Source organism: Martes martes, assembly GCF_963455335.1.
Source record: "Martes martes genome assembly, chromosome: 4".
NCBI classification, from domain to species: domain Eukaryota; kingdom Metazoa; phylum Chordata; class Mammalia; order Carnivora; family Mustelidae; genus Martes; species Martes martes.
Window position 1 is genome coordinate 91,672,231 of NC_137891.1, and position 27,724 is coordinate 91,699,954.

At 39.4% G+C, this 27,724-nt stretch overlaps 1 protein-coding gene across 1 annotated transcript in view; it reads left to right on the forward strand.

The window, feature by feature from the left end:
• SPAG17 (sperm associated antigen 17) overlaps positions 1-27,724 on the forward strand; it is a gene marked incomplete at its 5' end in the record, with an annotated part of 289,972 nt that overhangs the window by 132,964 nt on the left and 129,284 nt on the right. The window contains 7 exons of the mRNA XM_080801661.1: positions 1,914-2,045; positions 14,233-14,419; positions 16,005-16,199; positions 19,566-19,747; positions 23,171-23,332; positions 24,509-24,581; positions 24,786-24,898. Coding sequence (XP_080657787.1) covers positions 1,914-2,045; positions 14,233-14,419; positions 16,005-16,199; positions 19,566-19,747; positions 23,171-23,332; positions 24,509-24,581; positions 24,786-24,898 — 1,044 coding nt within the window. The remainder of the gene's footprint in view (positions 1-1,913; positions 2,046-14,232; positions 14,420-16,004; positions 16,200-19,565; positions 19,748-23,170; positions 23,333-24,508; positions 24,582-24,785; positions 24,899-27,724) is intronic.

Sequence of the window (27,724 nt, forward strand, 5' to 3'; positions counted from 1 at the left end):
CCATGACGCCAGGCAGCCTTCACCCAAACCATCCCAGACAGAGGTAAATATCCTGTGTTCACAGGTCATCAGGAAAAGAGCCTCCCCACCACTCTTGGGTAACCCATTCCAGTGTTGACTTCCCTTCAACACTGTCATTATATTTGTATTACCAGGCAACGCCCCGTACGAGACTGCTGTGAGTTTCTTAAAAGCCAAATTTGTGTATTTTGAACCAGATGTCCCAAAACAGCCTGACTGTCAGCACACTGTTGAACTGGTATTGAAAAATGTCATTTCAAACCAAATACATCTTCCCTTGGGGTTGGACCCGATTGGACAGCTTTCATTTAACGTGTGACCATCTGTCCCCTTAGGACTGCCTTCACTCTTGAATCTGGTCATCATTAAATGGAGAGGCTCTGCAGGTATACCCTCATGCTTTTCCTGCTCCCAGAAATCACAGCCGTTAGGTCCCTTTCCCTAAATCGTGGTAGCAGGAGCCGAGCTGCCGTAAAAAGCAAAGCACTCTGTTCCATGATGGGTGTTTGCTTAGACACACACTAAGCTTTCTGACACTTAGTTTGTTCCTTTGGTTTTCAGCTTTAAAGGAGTCCTTTTCCCTGGCCCTTCCCCTTCTGCGATGCAATAGGTCTCTAAGAGGTCCAATTACATTTTGGCTTGGAATAATCCACAGGGCCTTCCGCAGTTAGAAGCAAAATAGTCATCTCCTCTTCTTTCCGCTATTTCCTTTGGCAAAGTGGAAAGTCATCAGGAACCAGATCGGTCAGGAAAGCCCTGACCAAGAGCTGGTATGAACCTCAGACAAGACGCAGCCTGATGAGATGCCGTGTGCGCAGTCATTGTCTGAGACAGAGGGTCTGAAATTGACACCATATGCGCCCGGAGGAGTAATTGCTCTGAAGGCGGGAGAAAAGCAACATGTCAGAACATTTTAGTAACACCTAATTCATCTCAAGGTTATAAATAAATCTTAATGCTTGCCTAAAAACAAAAGTCAAAAAATACTTTGACAAGATTACTTTTGTGACAGTGCTTCCAGCAGAGGTGAACTTTATTAGGGAGACAACACGAATAAAGAGAAATGCCTAACAACATTTTATGGTATATTTTACATGATTTTATTTTTTTGCAGTAAATAAAGTGGTTATAGGGCTCCAAGGAAAAGGGCCCAGATGTTAGAGAGTTGTGTGAAATTTAGGGGAAACAAGCTGTAAAAAGTGCAGTCATAAAACAGGCTGTCAGTGCCACACATCTGGACAATACAGCTGTATGTTCCTAGTGGCTGTCGTCACCCAAAGAAAACTCAATAACCTCATTTCACCCCAATTAGGCTGCATACCAACAGGATCAACGTTAAATTGCAAGGGGGTGGGGAAGAAACATTCCTATGGCACCTCTGTGTCAAGCAGTTTTTATCTTTCATTTGAATTCGGTCACCAAGAAGTAAAAGATTGCTAATATAGCTATTTCCATTATTATAAAACCCTATTTAATTTATACTGTTGTAATAAGTCAAAGTTTGACAGCTTAGATGACTGGCTTATGCCAAACAATAGACTTTCTGTAGCACGAAACTGACCTATCAGTCAACCTAAAGGGAGCCCCTATGTATCTTTCCTCTACCCCTTTTTTGGGAGTCTGAGTCTAGCACCACTGTGGGAAGCACTTTCTGCCTCTTTGGAAAAATAAGTTCATTTTCAGATGACCCAATTTCTGTAAAGTAGAAGATAAATGCCCCTCTCTATGGCAATGAGGAATTTTTCTCTAATGCTTTTGGCCAGCAGTGAGACACCTTTGCAATAGGATGAATATTATAAAACCGAAATACCATTTCATCCTATCCTCACCACCAAACTGAGCCAAAGGTTACAAAATGCCACTTTTCCTATTAATTGTGTGTTTCTTCATAGGTGTTAATAGCAGCAAAGGCAATTATGGACAGCGGAGAGAAATTAACTCTACCACTGATAGGGAAACTCTTGAAATTTCAGCTTCTCCAAGTTAAAATGAAGGACCAGCAGCGACGGGAAAATGAAAAGAAGGTACTGTGTGATGGTGGGTCTTCTAAAGAGGGCAAACAGGAGAAAAAGGAGCCAGGTTTCTCCAGGTCACTTCCTCTCTCCGTAAGCCTTCCATTAAGTGTTACCTGGCACGTTCAGCTGTCGCCTCCACAACAGGGAAAAGGCCATCCAAAGAGCCACTGGAGGAATTCTGTTTTCTCAAAGGCAGACCCATTAAAAATAAATTCCCTTGGGCAGAAATAGGACAACAGTCAGAGCAAGCGCCTGAGGTTGTTTTCCTAGTAGTCTATTTCCATGCTGGTAGCAAAGAAGGGAATCAAGGAGAGACGGAGTCAGGAGAAGTAAATGTCATGTGAAAAAACCCACAAAGTCAGGCTCTAACTATTTAAAATAGTTTATCTGATATTCAGCAGGAGTTCCTATTGAACTAATGGGCTACATCTGTACCTTCCTCAGAATCTGAATATTTCAGCAGCCATCCGTCACTTCTATTCCCATATCACATGCCTGATTATTTCTTCACGTGTAGATTTTTCATTTGCTGATGGAAATCGATCTGTGTGTTTTCCACAGATTCGTATTTTTATCTGAAAAAACAAAAATAGTCTAAAATACCTTTAGCAAAACGATGTCAGGTTCAAACCCATTTGTTATTATCATTACTCAAAATAAGAGAGGTTTTTCTTATTTTCCCAGTCATGCTGAAATATTTTTGGAAAGCCAAATACTTCTGTGTGTACGTGTGTGATGTGTATGTGCACATGTGTATACGAAATGGATTTCCATGTAAGCTGTTTCTTTATGCCCCTAGTGGAAGAGGCAAAATCAGTTCGTGGAAGGAAAAAAGGGAAAAGGGAGTATGTTCCAATAATACCTTCCTCACCTTTGCAAGACCCCTAAATCTAGGTTTCCTATTCGAATTGGACTCTTGACAGGATAATTGTAGGACAAAATAATAATGCCACCTTAGATTTGTGGTAGAGGGCTTTACGTTTTTCAAAGAGATTCCCCATATAGCATTTTACTAAGGTTGTGTATTGTTTCCCGGGGAAAATTATATTCATACGAACACAAATGATGGTCCAGTTTTCCATCCATCGAAGCTCTTTACATCATGTGTGGGAGCTTGGTACCTTAAGAAATACTCGGGGACATTAAGACTTGGCAGAAGAAAAATGGGAAAATTTGAAACTAGTATAGAAACATCTTTCCTTGCCTTTTTAAATTCCAATGTCACATGGGAAACTGGATTATAAAAAATAGACCGTGAGTCCTGTGAAAATCTCTGTGCCTTCTGTTTGCTCTGTGCAAGGAAACCTAACATGCTACAGAGTATCAGTTTACTTGTTTGCCAACTACTTTAAGTCAGCAATTGTTTGTAATAGAAAAAAGTTTTAGATTTCAGTGCACGAATTTTAAGTAACAGTACATGGAATATCCTGGCAGCTCAGGAAAAGTTTTTAAAGCTCATGACAATGTGAAAATATTTCTGCAGTGATTTTGCTCAACATTTCTTTGAAATGTGAACCATAATAATACAGTTCTGGGATTCTGAAGATACAGAAACAATCTTGGTTTATTTTTTGAAAATTCCAAGTCCAGAGGAATTGGGGCTTGAATTTTAGATTTACATGTATGTGCGTATATATGTAATCGATGCCTAAGAGAACTCTGAGCAATCAAGAGCCAACAATTACATAGTCTAATTTGATGTCTTCCTTAGATTGGGCTCCCAAACACCAGCCCTAAATCTCTCAGTGGCAACCATAAGAGTAAGTGCTAAGTAAATGGATGAAAACTGACTGGAATGGAGTCCTGTCCAGAAAATACTCCTGGTAAAAGCAAGAGGAAGAGAGTTGTTTGAGGGATGATATAATCTCTGTTCATTTCACCACCACCACCCAACCAGTCAGTTAGAACAATTGAGGTTAATGCTCGTCAGCCAGTGAGTTTGGCAGAAATAAAATAAGTATGAAGTACGGAAAACTGACCCATGCTGTGGATTAGAAAATGCAAAAAAGAAAAGAGGACTTGACCCAGATTCTTCATCTTTCCTGAACCCCAGGATGGGATTCTGAGATTCCTACAAGGGGAGTGACTGTCCCTTCAGCTTTTTAACAGCAACCTGAAATGTATGTAGATGTTTTCTTTCAAATGCTAATTTTGTTGCTGACCACTGTGCAACCCAAATCGTACTTTGTATCTCCTTTGCTGAACTTTCAGAATTGTATTTTTTTTTTAAATGAATGCTTAAAAAGTATCCATAGCAGGTAATTACCGAAAAGATTTAGGGAGAAGATTTGGACAAAAATAACTAATATAATTAGGTCCGGGTTCTTTATCCCCAGTGAAACAAATAGATCATTCTATGTTCGGTCCTGTTTTAATCGGCCAAAGTTTTTCTTAAAAATAAGTGGCGAAAAAGAAAGATAAGTAGTGAATAATATAGCTCCAATTGCCAAATACAGTAAAAATGTCATTATTTTAGATTCCACTGATTTTAATAATCTGTAGCACTTCCCTGTGGGCCCTGCTTACCCTTACATTTGCTTTGTCCTTGAGGAAAGTTTGCTGGATAATGAATATTATAAAAAATAATGCAAGCAAAGTTATTTTTTAAAAGAACAGTTTTGAAGCCTTTAGCACATGAATTTCTGAAAGGCAAATGCCTGCTTCTAATTGCAATTAAGTCGAAAATATTTGAAAACTGATCTATTTGGAAACACCTTATTGGTTCTTTCCAAATATACATGAAGAAAACATTCTATTGCTATAAATATGTTTTAGAATTTCAGAAAATCTGATTCTTTCATACCATTACTCTCAAACTGGATTTTATTATATCTTAAAATCTGAATGAGAGTGCTTTGTTTAGAAATGACTTTTCCTTGCACACATCATTATCTCAACACTTATTCTTTATTTTTAGTTCTAGCAGTGTCAGTCTGTTGTTAATTATTAACGTAACAAACATTCATTGAAACAAGTATTTAGAGGAAGAACATACTAAGCACATCCTATGTTCATAATGTTCATTATAATTTTAAAATAAATTACATGGTTTCTATTCTGATCCATGTTTTAATGTAGTCATTATCTGAATATTATAGCATCGTTCACATTTTTACTTCTGTTTCACTCCAACTTCCACATTAGATATTAATCTAAACATTTATTTAAAGCTAAAGCACTTTATTGGGAATATATTTAAAATATATTAAGAATTCAACTAAAAGGAAACACTTAATCATTGAAAAAAGAGATGCAAAATGACTATAATACAAAAAAAAAAAAACCATTTAAATAATCGGCTAAACTAAATCTAGTCTTCCTGTGCCTCTGTGTCCAGTTCAGAAAATTTGCATATTTTAGGTTTTAGGAAAACATCCAAATATATTCTAACTGTGCTTTTTTTTTTTTAAGATTTTATTTATTTATTTGACAGAGAGAGAGATCACAAGTAGGCAGAGAGTCAGGCAGAGAGAGAGGGGGAAGCAGGCTCCCCGCTAAGCACAGCGCCCGATGCAGGGCTCCATCCCAGGACCCCAAGATCATGACCTGAGCTGAAGGCAGAGGTTTTAACCCACTGAGCCACCCTGGTGCCCCAAACTATGCTTTTAATTTGTGAATTCAAATAACCAGTCCATAGCTTCTTGGATATTTTTAGCACATCTTTCATGTAAAAGCAGAACAGTGCTGTCTCTTTCTGGCTCATATACTTAGTACACGTTGCCTTATTTTCCAAAGTACTGGAATTGGAAAAGAGGGAGGTCCTCAGTCAAGAACTATGCAGAGATGGTTTGGTTAAATTTTCTTAAAACAGCCCCAAATTAAAAGTACGTAAATGTGGTAAAACGTCGTGATGAAGCCACAAACAACCCAGAGCTTGCTCCAAAGGAGGGACAAAGAAAAATTAGGGTCACTTTCACAGACGTTTTTAGACCTTACTCTAGTCGAAACCCCAAAATACTGGAAACCCGCCAACGTAATGCCATTTTTTGTGTGTGTTTTGTTTTAAAGAAAGGCCATAGGGACATACCAGGAAATTACAAGCTGGTTAGTTTTGATTCAGTTGTGGTTAAAATCTTCAAAAACTGTTTTAAGAAATCAAACAGAGGAAGAGCAGGAACTCAGTTTAGAGGGACCCGTGTGGTTTCAGGAAAGGAATAACTTGCCTCACTAACTGGATGGAATTCTTTGAAGCTGGATTATCAAAATGAGGATACTACCAACAAAACCGTTGGAGCTAAAAAGCTACAAAATTCAGCAATTCAGGGTAAATAATCAGTGACTCCCTCCCAAACTGATTTGTAGAAGAGAAGAAGTGTTTTCCTAATTGGGATGCTTTTCATTAATGAAAACTTCTTCACGGACTTCAGGGAAAAAACTAAAGAAACACCCACGTTTAAAATAGAGTAGTATTTTAAAATAACAAACAGCTATAATTCCAACAGTGAAGGATAATATTCAGCTACCCGTTATTGACTCTTTGGCATTAGACTAAGCTCTTTACACATGTTATATCATTTAATCTTTCAAATGACTTTATGATACAGAGTATTATTTTTGATTTGCAGATGGGGAAACTAAAGGTGTGAATAGCTACTCAGATGTGTAGCTGGGAATCACATCCAAAACCATCACACACTTAAGATCATGTCCTCAACCCCTGCACAGATGCCTTCCGAATGTGTCCCAATCATTATGCACAATGGCACACTTGGCTCACTGTCAATAGAGGGCCTGCCTAGAGATGTTTCCCTGCAAGAGGCATGGCTTTGCTCAGTGATCTGCCATCAGCCATCTGGTCCCACTAATTACACTGCCGATAATATCCTGACGGAAGGTGTGGGGATGAGTCAAGGAAAGGAGCAGAGCACTCCAAAGACGAAGTCTACAAAGCTAAGCAACTACTGGTTCCCAAGGGAATTCTGACTTCATTTCTGGTTCTGTCCCCCGCCCAGAAATCACATGGTCTTTGGGGACATCTCCTAGAACTAGACTTCCTGAGATTACTCCGAACAGCCTCACCCCCTCTCTGCCCTTCTGAATGTGGTGGTAGGACTACACTGGCTGATTCACTGCCAAAGCCTCTGAGTCACATAGAATCCTGCAAGAGAGAGACAGCAGGTAGACATCGGACCTACCCCCTCACTATCACCAACCACAGTCATGGCCATGTTTTGATTCGGTGGATTAGGAACGGCACCTGAAGATGGCAATATGGCACCCCAGGATGTTCTGCAGGAGGTACCCGAAGAGATGACCCAAAGATTCCATCATCGGGTCAAGAGAGCCCACAACATGCCTAGACTTGCATTTTCTACACCACAGCATCTGTCTAGAAGAGCAGGCTCCTAACTCAACCGCATGCACTATATTTTCTGTTTGGCAGGGCAACAGAGAAGAGAGCAGAGGGGAAAGAATAAATAGAAAATACAGAAAAGGAGAAACAACATGTTCATAATGCCATAATGCCATTAGAGTTAATGTTAACACTCTGATGTGTTTCCTTTTTTTTGTTCTGTGAATTTTTTTTCTTTATATAATCACTGTAAATTAAAATACATCATAATTTTACTCATTACCTCAGTATCCATATTTATCATTATTGTTGGTTGTAGGATATTCTATGACTACCATAATTATCTGAACCATTCCTCTATTGTTAAATGTTTTAGTTACTTCCGTAATTTTTTATAATAAACAATGTTGTTATCAACACCTCTATAGTATAGAGTTCTTCATACTTTGGATAATTTCCCTAGCATTGGCTTATAGAAATGGATTCATTGGGCCTCAGAAGTTCCCATAACTTGTGCTTCCAGAGTAGGTTCTGGAAGCCTTTAGACCCAGTTCTTTTTTTTTTTTTTTTTCTTTTCAGTGTAACAGAATTCCTTGTGTATGCACCACACCCAGTTCTCCATGCAATATGTGCCCTCCATAATAGACCCAGTTCTTAATTAAAAAAAAAAAAAGAAAGAAGGAAAAAAAGTCCTCCCCCCTTCCACCACCACCCTAGTCAAATGAACTTGGAAACCACTCTGTATTATGCATAACTCTTGGGAGATTTAACAACACATTAGCTTATTAAAGATGGGGGATTTCATGAAAATACACGTGTTTAATCTTGTTTAAGCTACTGTCTCTCAACCATATTTGACACATACACGTCTTTCAGCCTAACTATTGTCTTCTTATCTTCTGTGACCATAAGAATGGCTTGTTTGTGAATCGCAGTAATCTCTTGAAAGACAACTAAAGTATCATTCAGAAAACAGACCTAGTTTTTCATAAGCCACATAATAAAGGAGTGACTTAGTTACTTAACCACCATGAACATGTTTTCTTATCTATATCCTTAATAATATTGTTGTGGGAATCTTATGATAGAACACATGTGAAATCACAGAGTACTACACAAATATGTAGATGCGCTGTTATCTATAAGAAAAAGATGTAGGAGAGCTATTTACCAACAGTTCCACTGACTTTTACTATTCGTCTCCCTTTTATTGGATAACGTAACAAATACCTGTCAAGGTTTTTGAAGGTATTTGAAGGCATTTGAATGTTGGCATTGAGAGCCATTTAGAAAATAAGTACACTCTTTGAGAGTGTCAAATAACTAGGTTGCCTGTTAGAGAGAGGGAGAATTTTGTATATTTCCCTTTTTAAAAAAAAGTGAGAATAACAAGACTGAGGATTCTAGGTAAGTGTTGCTTGATTCTCAGCTAAGCATGTGACATGCTAATACTTCTTTAGTTTGTGGCTAAAACAAGAGCCCCACATCTGCTATGTAGCTTAACTGGGTAAGAAATCTCTGTTCCTAGCCACAGCCTTCTCACAGTAGGGGGCATCCAGATGTTTTTTTGTACGCAGTGCATTTTAAAGAAAATGTACTCTATAAGGAACTTGCCTCCACCTTCATATGCTGGGGAACATGTGTTCCCTAAACATGGTGGAAAGAGGGGCCTTTTGGATATACCCTTCCTAAATTTTTGTCTTGAATTGGCAAGATCCCCCTGAGTTAAGTTTTGTGCAGATGACCATAGAATGGGAACATTCATGCTATGCTCCCCAGAAGCAGGGAAGGCCAGAAGAAAAGTTGGTGTGAACAAATTTTAGTTTATGATTTAGGAAGGGGTCAAATTTGGTGAATGCTCAGCTAATCTGGTTCACTCCCTAGAATCCCCCATCTCCAAATCTCAAGACATAAACTCATAGGGGGAGGGGCTGATTCTGGATTCGAGAGAACAGACCGGAGGCAAGAGTGGAGGTGATTTTGCTATGATTGGGGTTTGGTAGAAAAGGAGGTGTCAATTTTTGACCAAAATAGAATTCTAGGGGCCAGTCATCATCAAGAACGTCAGGGACAAAGGGACAGTCCTGGTTCAGTTCAAGTGTGGAGGCTTGGAGGCTTGGAGAACGGGAGGAATATGTGAGGGAGAAGTGGGGAACCACAACCAGAGTCAGACATGGGAGAGCAAAAGGGACTGGGTAGGACAGCATGTTCAGAAATCCACCAAGAACTTCTCTGCCTGGATCCGGTGCCCCAAATAACCTACGTACTTCCGTTGGCTTCTGTTCTCTATGATATCTCTGCACCAGGAAAATACATACATAGTCGCTCTGCCTAGGAAATTCTTTACATAGATTACTATGTAATCTTCTTGAAATTCCATCCATTGAAGAAAACATTATTGTTAAACAGAAGATGCAAAACACTAAATTGTGTAGTGAGAACAGTAACAATGATGTTAAAATGGTGGGTAAACATATTTTGAAAGAACTCACTAAATATCTTCTTCACTCATCTTCTCCGGTGGTTTTTTGTCAGCTCTCTGTATTTCAGATTTTCCAATAATGACTATTATTTTTATAATTTTTTTAAAAAGTTACTTAAACGAATCAGGATTTATAGGTATTTTTAAGACACTTTTATGAAAGGAGGGAGGTAGATATTGATAATTTCAGTATCAATGGAAATGTGTTTAAAAAGTTGCTTTTCTCCAGGCAACCAAGCTTCGCCTTGTTAAGAGAATGCAAAAGCAAAAAGAAAGAAAAAGAACAGGCCACACAGCAGAAAGAGTAGGTGAGGAAGGTGAAGGTATGGAGAAACAAAAGGGCATCTGACAAATAGTATTATTTAGCCCCTGGAAAGACAGAGTAGAAGGAGGGCAGAAGGCCTGCCAAAGAAGGTGGGAAGATATCAAAGACTGAGACTTACAGGACCAGAAAAATAAAATGACTTTAGGCTTTGAAGTCAAACGCGCTTGTGTCTCTACCATGGTGGTATGTCTGGGGGCAAACTGTGTGTCTTCATTTATATAACGTGAACAAAAACTACCTGTCTCGCGGGTTGCATTTGGAGAACAAATGAAAGATGATGATGTCTAGAAACCACCTGTCATACTCCAGAGCTGAGTCTCTGTAATTTATTGCTAATTTTACATTTTGGTTGTGGTCTGCCCTGCTCTCTCTGGGCTCCCAAGAAACCTTACAGAATAAAGGACTCAGGGAGTTCCTTACCTTAGAGAACCCCAACCTTGCCAAAGAGGCTCCAAAGGGATGGGAGCTGTGTGGCCGCCCACGTGCTTGTAACCCCACCTAGGAGAGCCAGCAGGGCGAAAGGGCCCTTGTACCATCTATCAGGAAAAGGATAAAGAAACTAGTTTTAAACTTCCTCTGTACTCAGCAGTATTTTTTGGAAAGATAGACTAAGTGAATGGGTATATGAAATACCCATGCTTATTCTTCTGGGTGTACTTGAGAATAGTTTAATCTGTAATGGTTTCTCCCTTTCAGTTCTAAAGGTCACTTTGAGATTTTATTTAAAATCACAGTTGTGGAAGTTTCTGGAAGCTTTTGATGGCAGAGTTAGGACTTCTCTGTGGCAAGGCTAACTGTCCACCAAGGAGCTACATGGCAGTGTTCCACTTCAGTGGATTTACCATGATCCAAGTGTGGCTGCCTGAACGTCTATGTGAGTCTTGCCAGTGCCTCCAAGCTAATTGGACTCAGGGGCACTGATTTGTACTCTGGTTTCATTTTAAATTAGCAATCTCAAAATTTCCAATAAGCTCTCAACACTGGCAGAGAGTTCTACCATATTTCTTCACTAAGCTTGCCCTCCCACTTTCTGACATGACTCACTTTACCATCCCTGTTCAAAACCTCTTACCTTGTACCTGCCTGTACTTGGTCAATAACTGTGCCTCAATCCTTCACTTGAAAAAAATTGAAACATTCCCTTAACACCATGAAGACCTCTCTCTTTCTTAAACCCACACCCAGCCACCCCCCTCTTCTTGCTCCTCTTACTAAACTGAGAAATGGTCTTTCCTCCTAGCAAAGGAAATGGACACATTTTCTAGATCTGTCCCCATCTTACCTCCTCAAGGACTTTAGTCCCCCTGAAGCCATCTCCCAAGATGTGGGTCATGTCCTGCCTCCCCCACCTAAGCTTGGGCTACTCTTTACTTGCCCACCCTTCTGCTATCCTTACTCTTGAACATACCTCTCTCTCCTTTATGACTCAGGGCCTTTGTGCCACACTTTGTCTTTCACTTGCTTCTCCCACGGATGATTTCTCATCTTTCAGGTCTTCATTCAAATGTCATCTCCTCAGAGAAGCCCTCCATCACCAACTTATTAGAGAGGTTTCCTCAGTTGTGTGCCTCTCATTGGGTTTTAGCCTTCATAAAAGTCATGTACTTTTGCCTGTTTGGGATGTGCTTTTTGCCTCTTTCTTCCCCAGTAGGCTAGGAGCTCAAGGGGATAAGCCCACCTGTAGTTTATGCATGAGTTCATGTCTGGTGCAGAAAGAAATGCTGGGGCTTTTCAGACCTTTGCACCTTACCTTGTGCACTCCTTGCTGCCTCCACCCAAGGCTAGTAATGACATTGGCAGCCTTCCCCTGATGCTTTCTGCTGGGGCTGTGGAGACAGAGTTTCCCCACCCCAGGCACTAGGCCCTTGTGGATAATCCATAGTTACCTCTGACACTTCTAGGTGCCAAAGCCAAACTCTTTCTGGAGCCCTCAACATCCAGAAGATACATGGAGTAGAAGATTGCCTCTCTCCTCTTCTGTGCTTTGTTCTGTTAGCTGGGTGTCAGAGCAACGTATCTTCTACTCTTCTTGTCTTTAATGTATTATAATGTAATTTTTCAAATTTGATTTCTTGATCTCTGGAAAATACAGAGCCCAGATGTTACTACAATATTTTTTTTTTAATTTTGTTGTTCCAATTGTGTAGAGTATGGAAAAAGCAAGTAATATCAGCATATTCCAGATCTTCTGTATGGCTACCTTATGATCCAGTACTGACACAGTATTTTAATGAACACAACATATTTGTATTTCTAAACAAATGCATTGAAAGTGTAATTACATTATGAAATAATGCACAAAGCTTTCAGCAATTGTGTGAAAAGAAAAAAATGATGGGAAAATCGGGTCTTTACATGATATAGGGCAGTCCAAATATGCTCCAAAACAATGTGTAAAGAGTTTGCTCTGCCCACTGATGTTTTGTGTTGATCCCATCTTTGAATGTATCAAAGAGCAACCATTGATTTTGTCTATACATTTTTAACTGGCACTGTAATAAAAATAATTTATTGGTGCTAGGTTCCCCAAAGAATCTATTAACCTTTAAAACTTGTTAATATAATACTTAGACTTCGAAAATCTTTATCAAGAAGATTTTGGAGAAAACTATTCTTTCTGGGTTTTTTAACTTTTACATTAGTTTCAGAAGTAGAATTTAGTGATTCATCAGTTGCATGTAACGCCCAGTGCTCATTACATCAAGTGCCCTCCTTAATGCCCATCACCCAGTTACCCCTTCCTCCCAGCCACCTCCCTTCTAGCAACCCTCAATTCATTTCCTGGAATTCATCATCTCTTATGGTTTGCCTGTCTCTCAATTTTCATCTTATTTTATTTTTCCTTCCCTTCCCCATGTTTATCTGATTTTTTTAAATTTCCACATATGAGTGAAATCATATGGTATTTGTCTTTCTTTGAATGACTTATTTTGTTTAGCATAATACAGTCTAGTTCCATCCATGTCATTGCAAATGACAAGTTTTCATTCTTTTGATGGCTGAGTAATACTCCATTATACAGGGGCGCCTGGGTGGCTCAGTGGGTTAAAGCCTCTGCCTTCGGCTCAGGTCATGATCCCAGAGTCCTGGGATCGAGCCCCGCATCGGGCTCTCTGCTCAGCAGGGAGCCTGCTTCCTCCTCTCTCTCTCTGCCTGCCTCTCTGCCTACTTGTAATCTCTGTCAAATAAATAAATAAATAAATCTTTAAAAAAAAAAAAAAAAAATACTCCATTATACACACACACACACACATACACACATACACATATATATATATATGTCTCTCTCTCTGTATATATAAAGAGAGGTATATAGTATATAGAGAGGGTTTTTTATATATACATATATATATGTATATGTATACACACACACATATTATTAATTAAATGTGTGTGTTTGTGTGTGTCTATCCTCTTCTTTATCCATTCATCTGTTGATGAACATCTGGAGTTTTTCCATCTTTCCATAGTTTGGCTATTGTGGACATTGCTGCTATAAACACTGGGGTGCGTGTGCCCCTTTGAATCACTATGTTTGTATCCTTTGGATAAATACCTCCTAGTGTAATTGCTGGGGTGTGAGGTAGCTCTATTTTTCACTTTTTGAAGAACCTCCATACTGTTTTCGAGAGTGGCTGCGCCATATTTTTTTTTTTAACTTTTGTTTTGCTTTTAATGGAAAAGCCAACCTCTCTCTTAGACTCAGACTGAGACTCCTCAGGGTTAGGCTGCAAGCTAAACCCAAGTTCCTGCCATCACGAGGTACTCAGACTCCCCCACTCGCCCTACCCCCCCCCCCAAATTGAGGTAGTTTATAGGCCTATGCTTGACTCTCCCTTTGGATGAATTTTCTTCTAGAAAGCCACTTTTGTAAAAGGTCTCCTATCACCTACCCCACAGTCCTCATGTGTAGATGTGCCTTATCACAAGTTGGGCCCAACCTGGGATCTCCACTATCCTGGCTTGAAGAATGATTAGCCGCAAAATAAATGAGTAAACAAGCAATTGAATGAAATAAAGAATTAATTCGCCAACAGTAGAAAAGCTATTGTTTGCTCACCATATGATTTGGAGAAAAAGTATTCTTTCTTTCCAGGTAATAGAAGATAGATTCAAGATAGAAAAGGATAAAGGGAAAGCAAAACCTCCCAAGGAGAAGAAGACCTCAGGTGTGAAGGTTGCCAAAGGAAAGGGAAAAGATCAGCCTGAGGCAAACACAACAGTGAAAAAGACCACCCAGTTAAAACAGAGGGGAGAAGACGATGACACTAAACACTACATCGGTCAGTGACATGCTCCTCCTGTGGGTCACCTTTTACTTCCTGCTTTCCAATCTACAAAGTAACTTGAGAAAACATTCCAATAATGATGCTTAATCTTTCCCAGGCTTTTTGCTTTTGCTCTTTCTAAAACCAGAAATCACGTATCACTCATGATATCCTAATAGGAAAATATTGCTTTTTGCAGTTCATTTATGTTTTCAGTAAATATTCATTTAGCTTGAGTCCTGCTGTGGGGACGTTTTCAGAATGCAAATGAAGTAAAAAATCAAGAGCTGACTGTGCCACCAGGCAGCTTACCACCTTGTTCAGAACATTTTAAAAAGTCAGGTGTAATTATGAGGCCAACTAGAAAATGATTATTATAATGAGTGAAATACAGTGGTGATAAAATGAGACCAGTTAACTTGGGACTCACACAGAGCACACTGCTTCCTGACCTGACCTCAACTTCTCCCACTATTAGCTTCTCTTAGAGCAACTGGAATTTCCTTTCATTTTTGATTACTGATATAAAACTGGTTTGACCTGTGCCACCTGTTTTTAATTCATTGCCACCTACCCTTGAACCCAAGTGGAGCTTCCTATTATTATTCGCATCCCACTTAAATGAGATGGCAGGCCTTCATACCCCTTGTCGCTTGAGCTCCCCTGCCGTAGCTCTGCTCTAAAGCCACGAGACTTAGAAGCCATGATATTATGGTTTCCAATATCAACATTCCCGATATCAACACAGATTTGTTTAGGGAGAGAAGAAAAATTATCACTTAAAAATGAAAAGTTTGTGCAAATTGCCTTATTTGTAAATTCATCTTAATGGGCTATTGTGGATTTTAACGTTTTCATGTACTATCCAGCATGACTATGAAAGTACAATTATTTTTACCTCTCGGAATCTCAGAGTCTAGGAGAAAGTCCTGTTTTAACATTAGTAAAAACTGTAGCCAGGGCTAAGCAGAGGGGAAAAATATGTTAGGAAAGTGCACAATATATATCTTAAAATTTTTAATGCAAGAACTATATCACTGCTCTGTAACCCACACTCAGCATTCACACCTGTTGACGTAAATACACAGAATACTCTGGTGGGGGCACGTCCATATTCGATATTTCCCTCTCCTGTAAACACCTCTACTTATAAAATACCACAAAAAGCTGCAGCTACTCGTAATTCAGGAGTAGAGCCAGATGTGGCTCAAAAGAGATTGAACCAAAAAAAAAAAAAAAAAAATATATATATATATATATATATATATATATATATATATCTCCTAAGCCTGTTTCTTTTTACAAAAACCCAAGCACACATTTTCTGTGAGTGCGGGCCCCATGTATGTTTGTCCTTCTATCACGACTCTATCTCATTTATAAAAGTGATTTAATATTTTGTAAAATGGGCACAGCCTTCTTACTGGAAGGGTAATAATGGAAAACAGTCCACAGACCTGCACTGCAGCCAACTGGACTGTTTCTGGTGAGCCAGAGGCATTATAAATGCATGCATAATGTATGTAGCCATCGAACTGGCTGAGTGCAACCTGTTCTCTTTTAAAATGACGGCCGCTCTCCTTTATGGTATTTTGAACAGACGATGAGCCAGATGATGGTGCCCAGCATTACATTATAGTTGTGGGCTTCAACAATCCTCAGCTATTCGCGATTATGACTGAGCTTGGCATTCCCATAAGCAGCGTGATTAAAATATCTTCAGAGAATTATGAACCTCTGCAGACACACCTGGCAGCACTTAGCCAGCAGCAGGAAGTTCTTCTTCAGCCAGAAGGTATGCAGTCTGCTACACAACTCACTGAATCCTTCAGTATTCTCCACTGTCTGTAAAGTACAAATAGAATTTTCTGTCCAAAAAAGAGTCCTACAATACATTCGTTATTAAATCCTTTTAAGACTTTGATTTGCTCTTTATTCTGCTTGTGCTAGCCAGGTGCTGTAAATTCTGCAAATTAAAATCATACTCTGTTTATATCCCTGTGTAGCCCCAGAGAACATGGACTGTGAGTCACAAGGCTTGGTTATCTGACTACCTTTCTCAGGAACATTTAACCGATAACTTTTACCTAATGTGTAGTCTGGATGGATCAACTGTAGATAATGTGTTCTTCCAGAAGTCACCACATGGCCCAAGGGAGGTCATAGCCTTGGATTCTTGCTCTGTTCTGCGTCCGGCTTATTGCGATAAATCAGAGAGGGCATTCTATCTTCTGAGCTTTAGACTAGGACGTTGTGGGGTGAAGCCCCGTCCACGCTACCATTCAGCCATTCCAGGGCTTCATCTAAGGGAGTTATGCTAGAATGCCACTGTGGGAAGGGAACTAAAAGTTACTGCATACTTTAGGTGACAGAACAAGGATTCAGTGTAAGCCTGTGTGACCTGCAAGTCCAAGATTTTCTGCCGTACACTGTTCCTTTTATTGTTACTTATTAATGTCATTTGCACAGTGTTTTGTAATCTACATAACCGCATGCCAGTTTCTAAAACACTGCATTTTAAGAATTTGCTGTTCCAGGGGGCACCTGGGTTGCTCAGTCGGTTAAGCACCAGCCTTTGGCTCAGGTCATGATCCCAGGGTCCTGGGATCGAGCCCACTTGGGTTCTCTGCTCAGCTGGGAGTCTGCTTCTCCTTCTGCTCGTTCCCCTGCTCATGCTCTCTCTCTCTCTCTCAAATAAAATATTTTTTAAAAAATTTGCTCTTCCAAGTTAGAAATTACTCCCACTGATGACAGTAAAAACTACCGTTTACTGGGCAGATGCCTTGGGCTAGGCTTAGTGCTAAGGGCTCTAAGTGCATCAATTTATGTAGTCTCCACTACCGCCCCTGGAAGTGTGTTTTATTACAGACAGTCCCTAACTCACGATGGTTGGACTTAGCTTTCCGACTTTGGTGTGAAACAAATACGCGTTCAGTAAAAACGATACTTCGAAGTTTGAATTTTGCTTTTTTCCTCAGACTAACAACATGCTCGCTTGCAGTTCTGGCTGGTGGCAGCTCCCAGTCATCCACGTGATCCCGAGGGAAAACTACCAATACACTGGCAACATTCTGTACCCCCACAGCCACTGTGTTGCTCACTTTTAGTGCAGTGTTAGATAAACTACAGGAGATAGGCAACCCTTTATTATAAAACAGGTGTTAGATGGTTCTGCCCAACTGCAGGCTAAGGTAAGTATTCTGAGCATGTTTAATTAAGGTAGGCTAGGTTAGGTGTATTATGTCACTTTCAAATATTCCATTTACAATGCATTTATTGGGATAACTCTATCCCCACCCTTTTTTTTTTTTTAAAGATTTTATTTATTTATTTGACAGAGAGAGAGATCACAAGTAGTCAGAGAGGCAGGCAGAGAGAGAGAGGGGGAAGCAGGCTCCCCGCCGAGCAGAGAGCCCGATTTGGGGCTCAATCCCAGGACCCCGGGATCATGACCTGAGCCGAAGGCAGAGGCTTTTACCCACTGAGCCACCCAGGCGCCCCTCTATCCCCACTCTTAAGTCGAGGAAGATCTGTTTCTTCCATTTTACCTAAAGGACTCTCAGGCTAGAGGCAGTTATTAAGTAAAACAGTTGAGATTCAGACCCAGTTGCTCCTGACTATCTCAAAAGATAGCTGTAACATTAAATAACTTACTATTGAAGCCAGTGAGAAAATGTTCCATAAGTGCGTAGCCTCTCTGTAAAAAATAACCTTGCCATTTGCGACGACGTGGATGGAACTAGAGGGTATTGTGCTTAGTGAAATAAGTCAATCAGAGAAAGATAATTATCATACGATCTCCCTGATATGAGGAAGTTGAGAGGCACTGTGGGGGGTTTGGGGGCTAGGAAAAGGATAAATGAAAAGATGGGATCGGGAGGGAGAAAAACCATAAGAGACTCTTAGTCTCACAAAACAAACTGAGCGGGGGCGGGGGAGGGAGAGGGTGGTAGGGTTATGGACATTGGGGAAGGTGTGTGCTATGGTGAGTGCTGTGAAGTGTGTAAACCTGTCGATTCACAGACCTGTACCCCTGGGGCTAATAATGCATTATATGTTAATTTAAAAAATTAAAAAAACAAAAAATGCCAAACTCAGAGGAAAAAAGCTCAGACATGTGGTTATCAGAGGCAGAGGGTGGGGAAGAGAAAATTGGAGGGAGGTGGTCAAAAAGTACAAATTTCTAGTTACAATATAAATAATTACTAGGGATATAATGTACAACATGATGACTATGGTTAACACTGCTGTATGATGTATAAGAAAGTTGTTAAGAAGGCAATTCCTAAGAGTTTTCATCACAAAGAGAAATGTCTTTTTCTTTTTCTTTCTTTTCATTCTATCTATATGAAATGTGGGTTTTCGCTGAACCTATTATGATAATCGTTTCACAATATATGTGAATCAAACCATCATGCTATATGCCTTAAACTTATACGGTAATGTTTGTTGATTATTTCTCAATAAAACTGGGAAAGAACATCAAAAAAATATTTAATATATAGAAATAAAATCACAGAAAAGTAGACTTTGTAATAGAATCCTGAGGTGTTAGTAGTAGAACCAACCCATTTAATTATAGATATAATAAACACTAATATCTTAGGCAAAATTTCATGTGTAAATTTATGGGGATCTGTTATGATTTTATTCAGAGCACAAATGTCCAGAGAATTCTGTAGCTATTCAAATGTGACCCAAGGTTGTCTAAAGCATCAGTCATTGATCCGGTCTATTTTTAGCCATGGGGGAAGGAGAACTGGATCAACAGCATTTCTAACCAGTTATGAAGCAAACACACTGAGATGGTCAAAAAGCTGTCTGGTAGAAGAACCGCTCCCACATTAGATGCCATCTAAGGATGATAGAAATATCAAACATGTTTAGCTCTGCAAGTGTGTGACCTTATCATAACATTTCTGGTCTTCAAGTGTAAAAGGAAGGCATGAAATAAGCTCATGTTTGATAATCAATTTTGGAAGAAAAATCCTCCAGTTTCATAATTGTATCACTCAAGTTCAAACCTTCTCAAAATTATGTTTCTTTATTTGCCTTTTCTGGTACTTCATAGATACCTTACAATGGATAGACCTCACCATGTCCACTTACAATGGGAAGAATTCAACATTCTCATTTTGTTTTATTAACATGTTATAATTAGACATAGAGGCTGAGAAACTGAAGAAAGAGAAAGCCATAAGAGAACTTGAAATTTTCTGGAAGTACCTGGAACCAATCCTGAATAATGAGAAACCTGAAACAAATCTCTTTGATGTTGCTCGTCTTGAATACATGGTCAAGGCAGATAACTTTCCTTCTGACTGGGCAGACAACGAGATGATGGTTAGTACATGGTCTTGTGAGAGTGGTTGGGACATGTGATAGTGTGGTTCATTTATCATTTATCATCTTCATTCTTTCCACAGACATTTATTAAGCACTGACTATATACATAGATTTGTGCTAGACTCCTTTTCTTTAAGACAGTGATAACACTGAATGCCCAGTGATGGTTATAACCTGGTTCTTTAGCTTTTAGTGTAAGAACTAATGGCAAAAAATAAGATGGAGATGGAAATGAAGGATGGTAATTCTTTTATTTGGTGCATATGGCTTTGATTCATACTTCATGTTCTTGGCAGTAGTCTTAATATATAACATTGTTAATTATGAAAATATAAATTTTACAGTTTTTCAAATTACATTGTCTTTCTCTTTTTAATATATCAGTTCAAAATATTGTTTTTCTGGGTCCTTAATTTTATTGCTAAAATTGCACTGTTAATGTATTTGGTCGACAAGGTCTATCTAATAGGATGACTTGGCCCCACCCCAACAATTAACAGGCATTTTCTGAGAACGTTTACTGGTCTCTGCTACTGTGGATCTTACAGAGAGACATGACCAAAACCATGAAACAGAGAAGCGATGTGGAAGGTGCCATACACCTATGTGCTCAGTTATGTTTAACACACTCTAAATTTTCTACTAATTCAGAAAAAGAAAAGATGGGATGCATCGCAAAGTAATAGCAAATGTTTGATACATGAGGGTGTTTTTAAAAAGAAGGTTGAGTGACAACTCCTCATGGATGTTATAGTAGGTACCCAGGCATTCCCTGTTACACAGAACTTCTCAGGTCTCTTTCTGGTTGACCAGAGGCCCCGGAGTGAGAGCGTGAACATTTCTCATGACCAGAGCCCCTTAATGGATGACCTTGAGGTGGATGTGCGCATGATGAAGTAAGGAAAACTCTGAGGAGAGGGAGACCTAGATTTGAACTTTGAAGGATGGGCAGGATTTGAATAAGTAACAATATACAGATCACTTCAAGTTATTAAGACTGTCAACATAAAGCATTAGATGTCACTACGTAGAAACAGAACACTGAAGCCTGATGCCTTGCCAATAGTAAGAATAAATACTGGCCTTGACCTATACGTGGAAAAGAAACCAAACATGAAGCCGTGGCCCAAGGCAGAGCTTGTTATAAGCAAAACTGGTTACTCCAAACTCCCTTGGCTTGGCCTCTTTCCACCCTTTCATCTGGATATCTTCATCTTCTCTGCTTTGTCTTTCACTCTTCTGCCTCCTAAACCTGAGTTCAGAAAAGAAGGCACTACCCTCTGTCCTTTACTGTTTCGTACCATACAGTCTCAAGAACTTGCATACATTTTTGGTTCAAAAGAGCATAAGAGATCACAGCCATATAATTCCTGAGCCATAATTTAGAGGAAGCAATAAAAAGTCTTCGAAGACACTGTCAGGCCATGTATCTTTTTCTCTTGCACTAGCCAGGGCTCTCTTCTTTGTATTTTATTTACCGCTCTCCCCACCACCTCCCCACAAGGCATGGACGGACAAGAGTTGAAATGTGGTGGGCCCAAGGTAGAGTACATTCCATTGCACCTTCAGTACATAGATGTCATAACACCAAGGCACATATCACAGCTTCAGAAGACCCAGCACCATTCCCAGCACCCTGCTTCCTCCTCCAGTATCCACAATTTTGTGTTCATTGAAAGATTTTAATCACTCCTTTTTTAAAGAAAGTGAATTGACTATTTTACTTTTTTAAATTATAGAGTAGAAGAATTTAAATGGGAATTAAAGTTCAGAAAATTTTATGTTGAAAAAATTTTATCATCTCAGTTGAAATACTAGTTATGGTAGAACATTCCTGATCTCCGAAGTAAAAAGTTATCATCAAGGGCATCTAGTTGGGCCATCAAAGTAATAGGCAGGAATGAAAACATTCAGTTATCTGGGGAGCCATTTATAGCTGTGCTGCCCAGCTAGACACACTGATCTTCTATCAATCAATTTGCAAGTATTTATCGAATATCTTCTTCATGCCAGAGCTGTGGTCTGGGTCCAATTGCAGTAATTTTTTTTTAGAGCTCAAGCATGCCTCTATAAGATATGCATTGTGGGTGAACAACCCAGAATTGAGAACGATGGGGAAAGAAAGCCTTGCAAACAGTTCAGTCATGGAGTTGTGTTTGAAAAGAAAGGCCATTAGATTTCATATTGAGGTACAAAGTTCACCTTAAAGTTTAGATCACCTGAAAAACATAAAAGTAATAAATCTACTTTTCGTAGAAATAGACTAAATACATGGTGTGGATACATGATGTCACACACTCAGCTGTATTTGGAAGTTGGTAATGGCCTCATATCCAAAGCAGAAGCCAGCCAAGGAGTCCTCTTACTCTCTGGAAGAAGGAAAGCATTAGTACCTTTGTCTGCAGACAAGCAGGCTATATTTCTGCTGAACCAAGGTAACGAAAGCTTTACATCAAATAAATGCCCATCAAGAAGTGCTAACTGCTCATGTAAGACATCTGCAACATCTCAAGTTAAGACCTTGGTTGCTGAAATAATTTTCTGGCTTTTAGCATGTGATTTGCTCTTTGATTTAAAAATGAATAAACTAGTTAAGCTAAGGGATCAAAAGGGGCAGAAGTCCTACCATATTTCTTATAAATACAAACAAAAACTTGTTTCTGTGCCAGAATTTAGGCAGACGACTAGCAGGTTGAAGATTAACTGAAGAATACTCAGTCCTAGGGTAGGCACGTGAAGCCCAGACTGGCAGCTGTGCCTTGAAGATGGGCAGAGCTCAGCAACTCCCTGGACTCTTGCCAGACTGTGATTCACTGGCCCCCCAAGAAGCTATCTAATCCTACCTTACCTTGGTAGCGCAGATCTAAGATAAGCCTACTTAACCCTTCCTTGCTTTCAGGCAGACAGACCTAGTGATAACAGTACTTTTCCAGTTCTGGAAATGAAAGCCCAGGTAATAGGGGTATCTGATCTACAACTTGCTTACTAGACAGTAAAACTTGTGGATATTAGATACAAAAGCAGTAGACTTATTTCTTAGTTTTTTTTTTTTCCTCTGATGGTGGCACAGAAGAGGTATTGAAGTTACCTATCTAATATGTTGTTTTAGAAATTGAGACATCAGAATATAGGCCATGTTGCTGAAATTAGTGGACAGGGTGTTTTTCACTTAGTTGAAGCATTCATTGGACTCTAAGAGTATCATGCAGCCCTATGACCCTCCAAAGGGAGCAGTCTGCATTGTGGTGAACAAGATGGTCAAGAAGGGTTCGATAAATGGAGATTCACTCACCATGGCTGGGATTCCATGATTTGGGGAAGTGCATGGTTGGTTCAGCTGTTAAGAGAGAAATGAACCATACATCTGATTCCAGCAACAAAACACTAATAACTAACTGTTATTAATTCTCTCCCCTATAGCTGGAATTGGGTACTGATATTTTTGAAAATATTGCCTGTTTGATGTATGACACCCTGGACTGGAAAAGGCAGCACCAACACTATTTGGAAAGTATGCAGCTTATCAATATCCCACAAGTGGTTAATGAGAAACCTATCTTGGAAGCCACGTCAATTACTGAGGTAGGCACATTCTGCAATGTCTTCAGTGGGCTGAATGATCAACTGAACAAACTGATTTTCACATTTGTAAAACACACGAAGGAAAAAATTACATAAATACCTGTAGGAAGGAAATGCTTCCTGCTGGAATTTCAGTGGTGAGGGTGGGAACAGGGAGAGGCCGCCAGGCACAGCATTAAAGGACACCCAAGTGGTCCTTTAGGGGGCTCTATGAAGCCCCCTAACTACTTGCCATATGGAGAGCTGATGCTGGAAGTCACTTTCAGCCCATGGCACAATAAATAACACCTGGAACAAAGAGAGGGCTATTGATAAATTAACCATGGTGTTTATTTAGCACCTACCATATGCTAGCCTTGTGCAAGGTGCTGCCAATGATGAACAAGACTCCCCCTCCCCGTCCCCCTCATTGAGGTTAACTTTTAAAGAGGATGGCAGTCATGTCAACAGTGGTTTCAACATAGCATGGTGAGGACAGTCAGCTCAGGCTGCAGTAGAAACACTAAAACATGGCATCTAACCTGGCGTGGAGAGGAGCAGTGGGAGAGAGGGAGGAGTCAGGAGAGCCTCACCCAGCAGGGTAAATGATGTGGTGAAGGCTGGGTGTGAACTGCCTGCAGGAATGCCTAGTGGACAAAGGGACAGAAGGACATCCTCAAGAAATGGGCAAAGATGACATACACAGACATGGGGTCAAAGGAGAGAAGTGTTAGGGCACAAGCCAGGACTACAGGATAAGTCTGTGCTCCAGGTGGTAGTACAAAATGAAGAAAAACAACATGAACTCCCACTGGAGAATGGAAGCAGATGTGCTTTGGTGCTGAGTTAAAGAGTTTGGGTTGTACCTGGAAAGTGATGGGGAACCACTGAAGGACTCAAAGAGGGGGAATGATGTGATTCTGAGTCACCCAGGGACCAGTACCCCATTTCCCCACCCCTTTCCTGTCAATTGCTCAATGGGCTCTGTTAGGGAAAACTAAAAACTGTCTATACCCATTAATTTCTTCCCTTTGTCAGACAAAACCCTTTTGTTTGTTCCTAATATTAGCCAATGATTTTGTGGTGTGAACATCAGACAATCTCAGAATCCTGTCAGACCCCATCATACCAGCATCTGACGAAAGCATCTCTCAGCTGAATATCTCAATTGTCTCTTTTGAATTCTTCTACTTTTAGGCACCACAACCTGTTGCTCCAACCCCAGGCAAGAAGAAAGCACAGAATGAGGAACCACAAGCGCCCCCATCAGGCAAGTATGAAACCCAAAGACCAACACCGTGAACTGGTGCGTCAAGGACTACTGACTGTCCTCCAACTTGCCTTCAGACATCCCTCTACCTACGCATCCCACTTTTTTAGTGCACGGTGACAGTTTGAATTTATGGATAAAATTTTGGTGGAAGAAATGGAGAACACATCTTAATTGAGCAATGATATATTGTATATTTTACAGTGGCTTTTGTCTTAACAACTGAAGTAGACATGAGATATTACAATGACTTGCTGAATCCGATTCCAGAAGAATTCATCTCTGTACCCCTGATACTACATTGTATGCTGGAACAGGTAGGTGGGTACATGCCATGGTGTCTTTCCCAGCTGGGTAACCTTGAATCCGTCATTTCATCTCTCTTTGCTTTTGGTGTTAACTATTTTAAACGAAACACAAAATCCCTGAGTGTATTTTCCTTTACAAAGATTATAGAACACTTTAAGTAAAATCAAAGTTTACTTTGATCATCTACTTTAATCCCCTTTCTTTTGCTATGCTCTTTCTTTTGCTGTTGCTCTCATATTCCCTGAAGTTTCGGGAGATGTATCCTTTAAATTATCTGTGTCTAGTGTCATTTTAATGGACAAGAAAGAGGAGGTAGACAAGTGGATGGGTGGTTAATAGTCTTTTTCTTTAAAATTTCCTTGTCAAAAAAAAAAAAATAAATAAAATAAAATAAAATAAAATTTCCTTGTCTACGGCCATACCACTCTGAACGCGCCCGATCTCATCTGATAAAATTTCCTTTATGGTTGTAGGTTTAATCAGATTTTTCTCTTTCTGAGGTCAATTTTAGTCATTAGTATTTTTTAATAAATATGGCCATTTTATTTGTATTTTCAATATCGTATAAAGTTCTTTATTCACTTACGTGCCTTTTAAAATTTAAAAACTAGATGTAGTTATGTTCCTTCTCTATGACCGATGTTACTTATTTGTCCCCTCTCTCTTCTTGATCATGGCTGTCAATGGTATATCTACTGTATTAGTCTTTTCAAAGAACTAGCATTATGCTTCATTGATCAACACTTTCTACTTTATGTTTAACTAATTTCCTCATTTATCTTTATTATTTCCTTTTTTCTGATTTCTTGGAGTTCATTTTGCATTTTATTTGAATCAAAAGCTTTCCTCATTTACTTTCAGGCTTTTTGCTTAAGGCTATACATTTCCTTTTGAGTATTTCTTTGGCTGCATCCTGATGCTTTCAGTCTATTCAGTTCTAAATCTTTTATTTTCATTTCTATTGTTTATTGTCAGTTCCTAGTTTTATTGCATTATGGTCAGTAAACATGGTCTTCATAAATTTCCTGAGCTTTCCATGGGACCTGAGGTATGTGGTCAATTCTCATGAGTTTTCTGTATGTGTTTGAGAAGAGTTGTTATGAACTAATGCATTTAATCCTTGGGACAACGCTATGATGCAGAAACTATCTTTGTTCCCTCTTTTACAAACAAAGAAAATGAGGCATAAAAAGGTTAAGTAACTTGTCCAAGTAGTAAGTGTCAGAAACTGCCTTAGAACCTAGTCAGTCTTAAATGGAAAAGTATTTCAAAGGCATTGCTTTGTTGTCTTCTTTCTTCTAATGTTGCTGAGAAATCTCATGTCAATCTGACACTTTTTTCTTTGCAGATAATCTGTTTTTTTCTTTCTGGAAGCTATTAGAATTTTCTCTTTATAATTCATAACACAAAGCTAGCTATGTCCAGGTAGGGCTTTGTTTTATCATTGTCACTAACAATCTAAAGGATTATAATCTGGTTTCTGATTACATTCTGAATAAAATCAAAATTCCTTATATTGGAAGACCCTAAAAGTATGGGTCTGGGCTGATCTGTCAATCTGTCATCTCATCTCCTGTCCCCCTCAACACACACACACACACACACACACACACACACACACACACTACTCATCATCTACATAGGCTTTCTGGGTTTTCCTCAACTACACTACTTAATTCCACCGTAGCTTTTTACTCCAACTTCTTTTCCTCAAAAAATTTTCACCCCCATGTCTGTCTGGAGGATACTCCTTTTCATTCAGTGCCCAGTGGAAATGGTATTCCTTAACCTTTCTCCCACCTGATCCAAAGGAAACCCTTGACAACACAGAGTGCTCTTTGCCATATCACTTGGTTTTATTTTCTTATCAACAACCACTCCTCTTAAAATAATTTATTTGCGGGGTGCCTGGGTGGCTCATTGGGTCAAGCCTCTGCCTTCAGCTCAGGTCATGATCTTAGGGTCCTGGGATCGAGTCCCACATCGGGCTCTCTGCTAGGCAGGGAGCCTGCTTCCCCCTCTCTCTCTGCCTGCCTCTCTGCCTACTTGTGATCTCTCTCTGCCAAATAAATAAAATCTTTAAAAAATAGTAATAATAATAATTTATTTGCTTGGTGTCTTACCTTCCCCTTCTCACTAGAATAGAAGCTCCATGCAAGTAGGGACGTAATCCTAATCTTTTCACTGCCGTATGCCCAGCACACCATAACCACATGTAACCCACAGCAGACACTGAATCTGTATTTGCTGAATTAAACATAGCCTCAAACATTATTTTTTTCTATTGATTTATCCTTTTATTAGATGGATGGTGGAACTTCTGGTTTTTCCTCCTTGTCTTTTACATTTTCTATCAGTTTTATCTTTTGGGGAATTCCAACTTAACTCCCAATTAATTCCTTCTTCTCTGGAGTCCAGTCTGCTAGTGAAGTTTTTTCTCAAAAATAGATTGTATTTAATTTATAAATTCTCCAATTTCTTTTTACAACTGCCTGTCATTGTCCTTATTACATGAATATAACATATTCCTTTATGACTCTGAATTTTCAAATGTTTATTTTAAAGTCCTGTTCAGACTCTGTCATCACTTTTACCTTCACTATACATTTTTATGTCTGCTTTAGTTTTCTAACCGATTAGATAAGCACACTCACAGTTACCTTTCATTATCACATAAGGTTTCTGGGAGGCCAGTAGTTTTATTATATCAATAAATTCAGAAAAGCTGAAAAGCCCTATAAAGCTTGCGGTATCATTTTATCTTGGTCTTTATTATTTTATTCAACTCAATTCAAAGCAACAAATGCTTATTAACCACCTGCTGCATTACAAGC